Below are 13432 nucleotides of genomic sequence, written 5' to 3' on the forward strand. Positions count from 1 at the left end.
ATATTTTAATAATTTTGCACAAAAATGAACAATAAGATATTTTAGTGAAAAGTTATAGCTCTTTTTTCTTTTTTTTTCAATACGTTTTTTCCCCCCCCCCCCCTCCCCCACCCCCCCCATTTCCACCCCCCTTAGTTCTCGTCCCTGTGTCCTTCCTATTAAAGATTTTATTTTTTTTTTATCTTTAGAGGGGAAGGGAAGGAGAGAGGGAGAGAAATATCAATGTGTGGTTGCCTCTTGTGGGTCCCCTGCTGGGAACTGGTCTGCATCACGGGCATGTGCCCTGACTGGGAATCGAACTGCGGTTGTTTGTTTCACAGGCCTGCGCTCAATCCACTGAGCTACACCAGCCAGGGCAAAAAGTTATAGCTCTTAACACATTATAGTATTTGACTTTGAATTGTTGCACTATTATTCCCAGTATATCTAAGAGTTATAATAATTTAAATATTAATGACTTAGTTAATTTGGAAGATATGCCATCAACTGAGGATTAGTTAGTACACATTAACATTAAGCATTGCAGACTTCTGTTTCTCTATTAGAGAATGGACATTGCAAGATAATATTATTTACATGCTAGTAATAATAAAAAGTAAGAGAATTGATAAAAATCATAGTTTTAAAAACCCATCAGAAATATGAGGATGCCTTCGGAAATCCCAGTAAACTAAACCTCATGAAGTGATAAGTGTCTCCTGGGAAGGAAGAGAGCTATGTTTGCTTTCATCCCTGGTGGGGTGGATGAAAAAGAAGGAATTCAACAAAGACCAGGGTAGGAAGAAACATACCAAAATTAAAATAGAGTAATAATAATAATGATAGCACTAACAATGGTCATGTGTTGTCTGGAATGATGGTTTAAAATCTCAAAGGACCCCAACCACCAATCAAGTGTTCACCTACCTGCCAACTCTTTCCAAAGTATTCACTGAGAGCGGGAGTTGTAGGCAAATGTAAAGATCAAAAGAGTGGCTAGAAAGAGGCACGTGGAGCCCATTGGAGGCTGAAGGCAGGGTAATTGAGAGAAGCCAAACCCAGGCCTTCTGGGTCTTCAGTAACCCGAAGGCTGTGGTTGCTGCACTTGGAGGGGAGAGCAAAAGAGTTAAGGTAAACTCCTTACCAGTAAATATTCTCAACCATGGGCGATACTAGCCATGACTGCCACAGGCTGTGAGACGGATGCTTTGGAAACAGTGCCTCTTCAGCACATGTGTCTTCTCAGAGTCTGAAGCACTGCAGACTGAGAATGGTGACCGGAGAGGAAAGTGCAGAGAGGAATTTGTCTAAGGCTTCCCAGACTCTCACCGGATGTTGGGCCACACAGCCCTTATGAGACACAAACATGCACACATGAAAACATGTATCAGCCATAGGAGTCTATGATAAACTTCTAAAAATCAGTATAAAATGATACTACTCCCAATAATATGGTCCACAGACTTAAGGAGAAACTTTGAAAACCAAGAATATGAATGTCTTATAAGTACATTAAAAGATACTCCTCATCATCATTTATCTGGCAAATTAAAATTTGTTCATAATTTTGGGATGTACCTAAATGATATACCATCCTATATCCACTACACTGACTAAAAGCAAGAAGGATGGCAATATCATGATTTAATAAATATGTAGCAGATGGTGGAACTTGTATGTGAGCATATAATGCAATAAGCCGCTTTGAGTAGTTTGGCCGTATTTTACAAAATTACATACAAATTTACGACAATAAAATTTCACTGAATATTTAAGAAGTGAAAACATATTCCCATGAAAATGTTTGTCCGTAAGTGTGCATTACAGCCTTATTCATAATAGCCCCAAACAGGAAACAACTCAAGTAACTATCCTTAGGTGAATGGGTGAGCAGATATTGATATATTTATATAAGGGAATTCTACTCAGCATTGAAAATGGAAGAGCAGATAGTACACATAATAAAATGAATAATCCTAGAAAAATTATGTTGAATGAAACGTTACAAACAGAAGAATATAAACTGTAAGATGGACTTCATTGACATGAGGTGCAAAGCAAACACAGCTCTTCCATGGTGACAAATCAGGGTTCCTTTCTGTCTCTGAGCCTGACGCACATTCGCTGTAAGTAGCTACATCCCCTGTGGGCACACAAACACACACACAAAATTATACTTTATGACTCTTTTTGTATAATGATGATAAATATTATATAATATTGTCTTTGCCCTGAAGTTTACTTTCCCTTTCTGATTAAACTAAATTAAAATATTTCCTTCAACCCCGAAAGAATGTTATGAGTAAATAAGTGTGTTAGACAGAAATCAGACTGGTGTGTCTTTCTCTGACATGGGGAGATGAAAATTGACAGGAAAATCCGGAAGTAAACTCAATGTGGTAATGGAAATATCATATATCACGATAGAGTAATGTTTATATCAAGCATGTAAATAGTCAAAACTAAGTAATTGAGATTTCTATACATTACTGATATAAAATTCTATTTCAAAACAAGGTAAATATATAAATCAATGTCTTCAGATCTAAATGTATCATATCTTCAAATATATTAGAGAACTGATACTGGGCGAGACTAGAAATTAATTCCTGCTTTCTTAGAAAAAAAATGTTTTATCTCTCCATTCTCATTTCTCTGATTTCCGTTCCAGATTTCACAGTAAATGTCACTGTGCCACAATGCCCATTCTTTTGGTCCAGCTCAGCATTCTCTTTATGTTATGTAAGCAACATGAACATCCTCGGAGTGAGAAACCAAATGGCTCAGTCTTTGTAAATTACCAGAGTTAAACAGGAATAAGTGATTAGATTCCTTGCCTTCCTTCTGTCTCTGAAGACCATTAAAAACAATGTGATGCTTTAACTTTCTGTCTGATGATATTTACATTTAGACATTGCGTTAATCAGTCTGATGAAGCCACTTAGCAACCTTAACATACTTACTGTAAAGAATCAGAAGTGCATGCCTCCACTCCTGACCTATCAGATTATGCTTTTTATTCTAGATGTTTGGACTAATCCAGGAACGGGCACATGTTCCAATCACAGACTATGAGAACCCCTTTGAACAGGCAGAGATCCCAGAGGATGGTATCTCCTTTTTGAGATAAGATGTAAATCTAGAGTCATCCGGAATCATCCTTGCTGCTGGGTTGAAAGACTACTGCAGAAAACAATAAGGTCAACAATAAAGAAATAGTTTGAGAAAAAGAAAAAAAAATTGTGATAGAATAGATGGGTACCTGAATAGAGCCAAACCTGACGCCAGAATCGTCCCTGGGTTTTGAGTTACAAAGCCAGATATTCTGTGTGGTATAAAGCTAGTTTGAGTGTGGTTTCTCTTAGGTACAGGTTAAAACAGTGTGACTAATGCTCTCTCTATTCATAATCTACACTGACACTTCCCAAATCCATTCTATCTATCCTCAAATTTTCTGGCAACTACTCACATCCACAGAATATTCTTTGTGCTGATGTTTCCCACAAACCTTGGTCAGGAGCTTTTCTGCCTCCTTTCCCACTGCTCTCTATGCTTTCATTATTAACTAAGGTATCACTTTGAAATTATATACATATTAATTTATTTAATTTAACAATGTATACAGTGTATACAAACCCCGCCCCCATGAATGCCAGCAAGCACAAACCCTTGTTCTTAAGCAAGAGAAGAAAATAAGGTATGGCAAGGGAAGTTCAAGGCACATTTTCACATTAATGATTTTCTGTTTTTCCTTGAAAGAATTTCTTGAAATATAATCTTGTTGTCAGCCATGATTATTATTAGGTATTTATAATAAATTCAACATGGAAATAAGACACACATTGCATATTAATAATATTAATCATTAATTTTGGCTAAAATACTGGCTTGAACAGTCATTTATGCCTATTTATGCATACATGCATACAAATATATGACATCTGTGCTAAAATATTTGAACACATTTGTCATCTATAGTTTAAAAAATAAAATAGCTTTTCTCTCTGGTTAAGAACGTGAATTTCAATTTTTTCCATAGAGCCTAAATTACTGTGGTGTCTTTTGTGAACTTTTGCAGGTAAAATTTTAAAACAATGTAGAGCATGGCTGAGCAACCACCTAAGTAAAGAAATAGAAATTAACATGTATAATTTTGTGATTTACCAAAATTGCTTAGCCAGAAAGGCTAAAAGGTAAACCCATTAATCCTTGAGCATTCTTGTGTTTGCCCTGTAATTCCACATCCATTATGTATATTATGCAGCAGTACATCAATCATTTCTCTTCACTTATGTCCCATATTCCACTGGTATGCTGATCTCAAGGACTGTTACTTACATCTAAAGTATAACATCAAAAGTTGTTTTTCCACAGTTTCATCAGTGTAACTTCTATTTATTTATAATTATATTTGCAAGAATAGATATCAACTCGAGGTGTTTCGAGTAGTAACAAGAGAATTTAGAATTGAGCTTGTCTCAGGAAACCAACCAAAGACATGATGTAGAGCTACACTTATCTCGCAGGTAGGATGGGAACTAGAATCCACAGACTCATTATACACCCAGACAGTATTTTCTATCACGCTGTTTATTCCCTCAGTAGAAAGCTGTGCAGAAGCACTGACTAGCTAGCCCACATTCTCCAATTCTAAGTGTTAGAATTCTTCAACCAAATAAAGATGCCATCTAGTCATCTCTCAGTTTCAACTCCAAGTGAGAGGTAAAGACAATTCTAAAATGAATTTGGGTTGTGGGAGGGGGTCCTCTCTATTAATTAAATTAGCTACAGTCAAGATGTGCACATTCTTCTATGAAGGCCTTTGTGAAACACTGCATATCCCATCTATTGCTATTAGGGGACCAAAGGGGTCCCCTTGCCTGCATCAATGCCCAGTCAAACATGAATGGGGATTTGCAGCCAAGACAGTTAAGGCTTATTAACTGAGGAAATGGCACCCAGCTGGAAGCACAGGTAGCCAGTGCTTAAAGACTGGCTGCTGATAGCTTTCAGGAGATGGGTCACATAGGTGAAAAATCATTAATCATGTTGGCTAAAGGAGTTGGGTTGTCATCTCTACTGATTGGTTGGGGACAGAGTTAAACTATGGAAATTTTATAGAATCATTTTTGCTGAATATCTATCTGTCTATATCTATCTATTTATCTATCTATCTATCTATCTATCTATCTAGATACATATACATATACACAAAGTGATATATATGTATCACTTTGAAATTATATACATATTAATTTATTTAATTTAACAATGTATACAATTTGATAATGCACTTTTCTTACTATGTTTCTGGCATATGACATCAACTACTGTATCAAACATTCACTTATTCACTTATTAAAATTCACCAGGGCCTCTGCTAGGTCCTGAGGTTATACTGTAGTTGTTGATAAACAAATGATATCTTCACTTTCTTGAAACCCAGATTATTAAGACAAAGATATTAAACAAATGTTCAAACAAGTAGTCTTATACAACAATTCTGTTTAGCTGTTATGAAGAAAAAAACACAGTTTTACAAAAGTGCATCACAACTGAAGAGTGCTGGAATATATGGTGGAATATACTTTAGTAGTGGAGTAGCGAAGGAAGGGTAGAAAGGAAGGCTGTAAGTGAAGGTGTCTTAGATGAGGAGACATATGACATGAGACCAGTAAGATGAGCAGGAGTTAGACAAGGCAACTGCGTCTGTTGGTAGAATGGAAGATGATCTCAGAAGAGTTACCGTATTAGAGTGTCTTAAAGACCAGGACTTTTGCAATAGGTAGTACACCTGGCAGGGCTGTAGTATGAATCAGGGGTACCATACAGCAGGCGTATGAGCACAGAGGGGGGTCTTTTCATTCTTTTGCTCCCAAGTTAACCATCCATACCTCCAGCTCTCAAAAGTAAGTCAAAGCAGAAATACCTTCCTAGAGAGAGAGACCCATCCTCCGCATCAGGACCTGGGGGGTGGGGGGAGAGTAGGCACGGGCCTGCAGCGGCAAACAGTACTTATCCTTCAACATTCTGTGCTGCTTTCTGCTGTCCTGCTTTCTCTGTTATTGAGAGTTGTGATCCTTAGTCTATTTTGTGTGACTGAATATTTTGTTTTCCTTTTTGGAAACTTGTAGAAAAGTCTCTTTGTTTTCAATATATAAAGTTTCCCAATATGCCATAATAAAAGTCTGTTCCAAACTGGATACTGGGTAAACTCTCTGAATTTGGTAATTCGTATCCTTTGATTCTGGGAAATATTTTAACAATTTTATTAATTATTTCCTGCCATCTGTTTTTCTTTCCTCTCCATCTGGACCTTCTATTATTTGGACTTTGTAGTTCTGAAAGTGATATCTATATATTTTTATATATTTCTTCTGATAGTTGTTATTTTTCTATTTACCTATTTTCTGTAAGATTTTCTTAACTTCATTGTCCAGACTTCCTCTTAAAGTTTTCAGTTAACTGTCAGGTTTTTAATTACTAATAATCCCTTTTAAACTTTGTATAAATGTTCTTCTTATCCTTGTTTCAGGGATTAATTTAGTTTTTATTTCTATGAGGATATGATTACTGTTTTTTTTAATACTCTCACTTTACATTGGTTTTATCTACTTGTTTATTGTGGCTTTATTTTCCATCCTAAGAGTTTACCCAGACATCCAGTTCATGCTGGCTTTAGGCTTTTTGTTAAGAAGAGGAAGTCGAATAGCTGATTTTAAATTTATGAACCCTAGGTACTTCACTATGGGTGGCCCAGGTGCATCACTTTTGGGGAACTCCCAATATTAGGTTACAGACCCCCCAGAGTAGAGTTTGAGTCACCTGCCTGACGGCTGTGCCTGTGACTGTCAGCTGATCCTGGGGCTGCTGGGCTGGAGGAATGCACAGCTTGGCAGTCCTTCAGCATTCAGTCTTCACAGCTCTCACCTGGTATGTGTCTGGGTGAGTGACCTCCACCTGCTCAGAGTTGTGCAGTGGCAGGACCTCGTAATTTAACTCCTTCTCAGTTTTCAGCCTTTGCCTCTACATTAAAATCAGCATCACTCTGAGGCTCTTAAGTACTTGGTATTGCCAGTTTATGCATTTTTTAAAAAGATTTTATTTATTTATTTTTCTTAGAAAGTGGGGTAAGGGGAGAAAGAGAGGGAGAGAAACATCAGTGGGTGGTTGCCTCTTGCACACCCCATACTCAGGGCCTGGCCTGCAACCCAGGCATGTGCCCTGACTGGGAATTAAACTGGCGACCCTTTGGTTCGCAGCCTGCACTCAATCCACTGAGCTACACCATCCAGGGCCAGTTTATGCATTTTTTGAGGAACCTGTGTGGCAAATAAAGTTCTCAAAATTATGAGGTTGCCTACTGAATTTGGAGGGCTGCTAAGCCAGTTCCCACTTAGCCACATGTGTTCAAACTTCTAATACTTTGTTTTCTTTTACCCAGTTCTCCTCATCCTTGTATATATCTTTTAAAATAATTTCTTTTTAGTAATTTTGAAATATTTTAGCAGGGAGCAAATGATCTTATGTTAAATTTGCGAAAGTAAAGCAGAAATGCACTCAGGAAAATAGAAGTACACTAGTGTACGTATTCACTGTAATAGGCATACACTTATGTAGATTATGTACATTACATGAGTGTAAAATATATGTAAACATTCTTTATTGCTTTCTTAATTTCTGAAATGTCCCAAAGTAACAACTAGCAAGAAACTTTAATCTATATTTCATTAAGGAAAGCTGTGTATTGGGTGAAAATAGTTTCTGTTTTGGTTTATTTGTTTTTCTTAAGGTTCAGGAGAGGGTCTTTCAGTCTATGCATTTCTCATAGACTATTTGTGAAAAGTGTTTAGATTGATCCTATCGATTACCATTAGGACTAGTGTAAAACATAGGTAGAGAATTTGTTAATTGTGTGTCATTGGGTAAAAGTTGAATATAAGGAAATTAATGTAGAGTTAAAAAAAGCCTGAAAGTCAGAAGCAGCAAAGTTATGGGCAAACGAGGCAGAGTGTGATACCCTGAGGCTTGGAAAAAGTCCTCATCTTCTGTAGAAGAGTTGCATGAACATTCCAAGTTTTAGTTACCTCTTCCTGGTGATAGAGGGAAGGATGGCTCTGACTGTGTAGCCCTAGATGTCTACCAGGATTTTGGTAACCGACACACATTCAGTGCCCACGACAGTCATTGGTAATCAGATGGTTGTGGGGCAGCAGAGAATTTCCTTTTCCAGAAAGACATCATGGGATGGTGGACCTTGTTGCACTCTCCTTGTTGAAGAGAGTTCGGCAACACTGATGCTGTGGACCCAAGAACAGACAACAAATTGGAACCAAAATTCTCTGGGAATCAAAACTGAGAGGAATAATTAGTCTCTAAGGCTTTGTTTCCCTACTGCCTCAATGTCCTCATTCTTCTCTTCACTGACTTCTCACAAATGCCCTGCCAGATTGGAGCTCTTGTGCCAAACAGAATCAGGAAGAACAGGAAGAGGTGTCACTTTTGGTATTCAGTAAGTCGACAATGTGGACTGAAAATTTCATACAATAGAAGAAATATGGTCATGAGCTCCACAGTTAAACACCTGGGTGCATTTTGTTTGAGAAGATTTTATGCATAGTGATTATTTTCTATAAAATATCGTCAACATTGTACCATGCTACTGAAACATTAAGCGTTAAGGAGATTTCATGGGCTAACCTCAGGGCATATCACATTAAATACTGCTTCAGTGTGTATTAAATAGCATGTGAATTTTGGATTATAACTCCTTTGAAAATTGCCTACTTTTTGATTGTTTATTAAAATGAAATAAAGTGACAACAGCAAAAACAATATTTATGTTAATAGCTGACATTAATGTTGCAGTTATTATCTGACATATACTATTATAAGGGCTTTACATTCATTAATTTACAATTACCATTTGAGACCAATTCTATGACCAACTACATTTTACAGATGAGAAAACTAAAGCAAAAGAAACCAAGAAAACTTCCAAGATGGTACAACAAGTTACTGATGAAGCTAGGTTTTAAAACAAGGCTTTAGGATTCCAGGTCCAGTGCTCCTAACCACTAGTGAGCAAATGAGACTTTTAAAGTTACTAGTTATTTTATGACTAAGGGCGACAGTACTCCCGGTCACCTTGGAAAACTTTTTCAAAAGCCACATTGCAATATTTACAATGCTCCTTTCTGTATATACTTGTTTTTCTTATAACATATTTATTCATATCTTTGTCTATTATTTCATATAGTTTCCACATTCAGGTTCCTAGACTATCTACTAGCCAAGTTTTATATTGTCAATTTTCTATAATACCTATCCCCTGTATATTCCACCAGAATTATTTATTTTGGGGAACAAAACTCAAGCAGAATAATGTAATGGTTAATTGCTCAAACAAACATGTGTTTGAAGCCTGGAACTATCACTCACAATTATGTTACCTAGGACATTGGAAGTATCCATTTTTAGCTAGTTTCTTTATTACTTGTAAAACAGGAAACAAATAGAATTTATTTCAAAAGATTGTTGCAAACACCAAAGAAGAAAAATGCTTAGGAAAATGCTTTAGTCAGTATACACAAATAGTAGGTATTATTAAAAGGAGAAACTTGGTTTGGAGATGTTTTCTTATTCTTCTCCACTTTAGAGCTGCCGCTCAAAGAACTAACTACATACTATACTGGTGCTGCTTCTTAGTAATTAGAAAATATATAGTAAGTAATTATTTAAAAATAAACTCTTTAAGAAGAGATATGTCAGGTTTTGCTAGCTTTCCTGTATTGAAACAATAGGAAGAATTGCCTTAACAAATTAGGAAATTATCACTCCAAAACACCTTGTCAGGGTATTATAAAAATGATGGAAGTGTCGAGCTTTACGGGGCATAGAATATTGCTCTCTTGTCTTCACTGTCTCTTCCTTTTCCAATCAGTTCCCACCTGTCAAAAATCCTAATAATTAAAAAAAAAAATCCCTGAGCCCACCTGACTTCTATTAGGAAGCTTTCATTAGTTTTCCTCAAACATAAATGTTTTCACCTGTAAAATTCACACAACTTGGAGTCTCCCATGTTACTTCTTTACCTTATAAAATATTTGTTTTAATCATCTTATACCTTTCCTGAAATATAAGACTCTTCCCAGCCTAAGCAAATGATGGGTCTCTGAGTGTACTTTTCAGTCTTTAAGGCATTGCCTTTATTTAACGTGTGGCCCAAGGCAACTCTTTTTCTTCCAGTGTAGCACAGAAACACCAACCGTTTGGACACCCCCAGATCCTCTTTTTACGGATGGACAGTTTGGCACAGAGAAGTAATTTTTTCCAAGCATGTAAAGCTAGTAAGTGGTAGAGCCAGTACTTGAACTCAAGCAGCTTTATTTTAGAGACCTTGTTCTAAGGACCATGCTACTCATTGGGGAAAAAGGAGAAAGCTCAAAGAGAGAAGGGAAGGGAGGAAAGAACGGGGAACGTGTTCTGGAAAAGTTCATCTGCTGGTTCTAAGTCCTTTCTCTGCTGAGTGCAACTGAACCCTGCTTGTACTATATTTCCCTTAGACAAATGTTTTCACTTGAGACTTTAAGGGGAATGTATTCTTTGGGCATATGAATCCCAATCATTTTCTATTCTTTATCCTCAGGATTCCATATTCAGAATGGCCCTCTGGGGTCCTGTGAAAATAAATACTGTGGTTTGGGAAGGCACTGTGTTATCAGCAGAGAGACGGGGCAACCAGAATGCGCCTGCATGGACCTTTGCAAACGGCACTACAAACCTGTGTGTGGCTCTGACGGCGAGTTCTACGAAAACCACTGTGAAGTGCACAGAGCTGCCTGCCTGAAGAAACAGAAGATTACCATTGTTCACAATGAGGACTGCTTCTTCAAAGGTAAGTGAGGGGCGGACCTAAATTGCCACCCCTCTCTCGTTTCTTTCTTTCTTTTTTCCCCTCTCAACTGGTGCCTTTAAGGTTAAACTCTAACACAATTTTATATCTGCAAATGTCTGAAACGGGAAAGGAAAAAAAAAGATGTGAGCTAAGTTACACCGTGAGCACCACATGTATAAACATTTGCATGGATATAATTCTGAGTCTCAGTTATGAGAACAACGCTGGCCAAAATATGACTCAAAATTTAATATAGCTTACAGCACTGCACCATATGGCTGCCCAATCCTGCCGTTGTCGGAGGGACACAGGATGGCTGGCCAACGCGGTCAAGCCGCCAGATTCACCCAGAGAAAACCACCTGGAGTGGAGCTGTGGGGATAGTGAGTTGCCAAGGCACGCCGTGATAACATCTCATTTCCTCCTGATTAGAAAGGATGGCTGCCTTTATGCCACATAATTCAACTTTTATGGCACCCATAAATGCCCACTAAAATAACTATGAAGAACTCATGCTACACTCATCTAGTTAAATTTGAGATGACCATTACTGAAAATTTAAAAGTATTGGTATTTACTTTCATGGTACTCAAAAGCATTGGTTGCTGTTTGTGGAACCATATTGCTCAATATGTAATTTGACAAATTATTTTAACATGCTATACAAATAAATCATTGAACAGTTTTTAAATCATTTATTTATTTATAATCTTTTTTATTATTCGTGTGTTTATTTGTACTGGACAAAATATTTGCTTGTTGGTAGTCATAACCCAGACTGAAATTCTGATGTGTTAAGTATATATAGGACATTTATTTGAATAGGTCAGTGATCAACCTCATTACTAATATTTGGTACCCTGTCCCAGTTTCCCAGAATATTCTTGAACTATATTTACAATTAAAAACTTGTTGGATATTTTAACTCTTAGCTAAAATTTATGCTTCAACTATGTCATTACACTTCATTTGCTGACCGGTAAAATACAATTATTATCCCAAAGTTGTTATTTTTCAAACTTAGTAGGATAAATGAAGTATTATGTCCAAGGTGAGGAAAAAGTTATACACAGAGCTTTTAAATGATACACATAAATGTTGTGCAGTCATTGTGGCTACTGGAAGCCCTTTGATATAAATGAAGAAAAATATAAAAATAGTTTCCTGACCAGAGTGAACTGTGTGCGCCTTTACTAAAGCACAGACAATTTTATCATATAAGATTCTCTTTATAGAAAGAAAAACAGCTACTTTGGTTTTAAGTTCAACTTATCTCCCTCTTCTATCAAATCTATTTTACAAATAACTAAAATTGATTATATTAACATTGTGCTTTAAAGTTTGCAAATGAGTATTTTTTTTGTAGTTCTGATCTGAGATGATACAGTGGTAATTTTTCTATTCTACTGATGCATGGTATTGTAAAAGTATGTAAATATATACAATTCAGTTAATTTAGAATCATATTCTCCAGCTGAGATTTCATCCAGCGACACTAAAGAATTGATTATTTAGAAATATATGATATTAAATATCATGTGGGAAAATCTAGTGTATTTAATTTTCTGCTTTATTGCTGGATGCTTGGGCATAATGCAAGTCAGTATGTAAATCAGCATAGAGGTAGATGAACTAGATATAGCTAAGAATGTTGCCTCTCTTACCAGTATTTACACAATAGTTTCAGAAACTTTGATCCTTCACACTTTTACTAAGCATATTTATTACATCTACGATTAGTTCAAAATCATTCTATATAGTGTTAAAATCCCATTTATTCTTTTCTGGTTTAGGTAACACATTTCCCAGGTCTCAGAATTTGTGGGTCTGCTGTTTGTTGGTTGGTTTTGGGGTTTTTCCTAACAGATATATCACCCATAAAAGGGCTTTGTATCAGCAGAGTAGAAGTAGGTATTATAGAACAAGACAATAAATTGCCTGTCTTAGTAGTGGACAACTGGCTAAGTTTTGGACATAAAAGAAGACTCTGTATACCTGTAGGCTTGACATTGTGGAGATGGCTAGAGTCAATTCTTGTGGTTGTGAATAATATTTTCTATAGAATTTCAGCTATTTATGGTTTCCATAATGGTGTAAAGGAAAAAGCAGATCAAGTTTTGTAGGAACAATCCACATCCATGTCTTTAGGAATTGCTTTGGGGGCTTTTGTCCATACCACAAAGGAGAGTTGAGTAGTTGCAACAGCGAAAGTGTGGCCAGCAAAACCTAAAAAGTATTTTGTCTGCATCTTTTCAGCAAAAGTTTGTTAACTTCTGCTTTAAAACATTAATACTGCCTTCCAATTAATTTTTTAAAATGTTTGCAAATCTTTACTATTCTGGATCTTCCTGGTTGTAGTGGACAAACACACATGTCGGAACTGAGCAGAACACACACACCCATACAGAAATGGATACAAGTAAAACAGGAAATCTGCAGAAGACGACTGACAGTATCGAAGTAGATATTCTGGTTACAATATTGTGCTATACAGAGGTTGGCAAAAGTAGATTTACAGTTGCGAGTATGTAAGACAGTTTATTTTTGTACTGTATT

General features: G+C 36.6%; 1 protein-coding gene across 4 annotated transcripts in view; it reads left to right on the forward strand.

The window, feature by feature from the left end:
- Window positions 1–13432, forward strand: part of FSTL5 (follistatin like 5) — a 542536-nt gene that overhangs the window by 172599 nt on the left and 356505 nt on the right. For all 4 annotated transcript variants that reach the window (XM_053658143.1, XM_053658145.1, XM_053658144.1 and 1 more), the window contains exon 4: window positions 10628–10876. In XM_053658143.1, coding sequence (XP_053514118.1) covers window positions 10628–10876 — 249 coding nt within the window. The remainder of the gene's footprint in view (window positions 1–10627; window positions 10877–13432) is intronic.

The sequence above is a fragment of the Artibeus jamaicensis genome, unplaced genomic scaffold (genome assembly GCF_021234435.1).
Source record: "Artibeus jamaicensis isolate MK-2021 breed Jamaican fruit bat unplaced genomic scaffold, CSHL_Jam_final scaffold_537, whole genome shotgun sequence".
Lineage (NCBI taxonomy): Eukaryota > Metazoa > Chordata > Mammalia > Chiroptera > Phyllostomidae > Artibeus > Artibeus jamaicensis.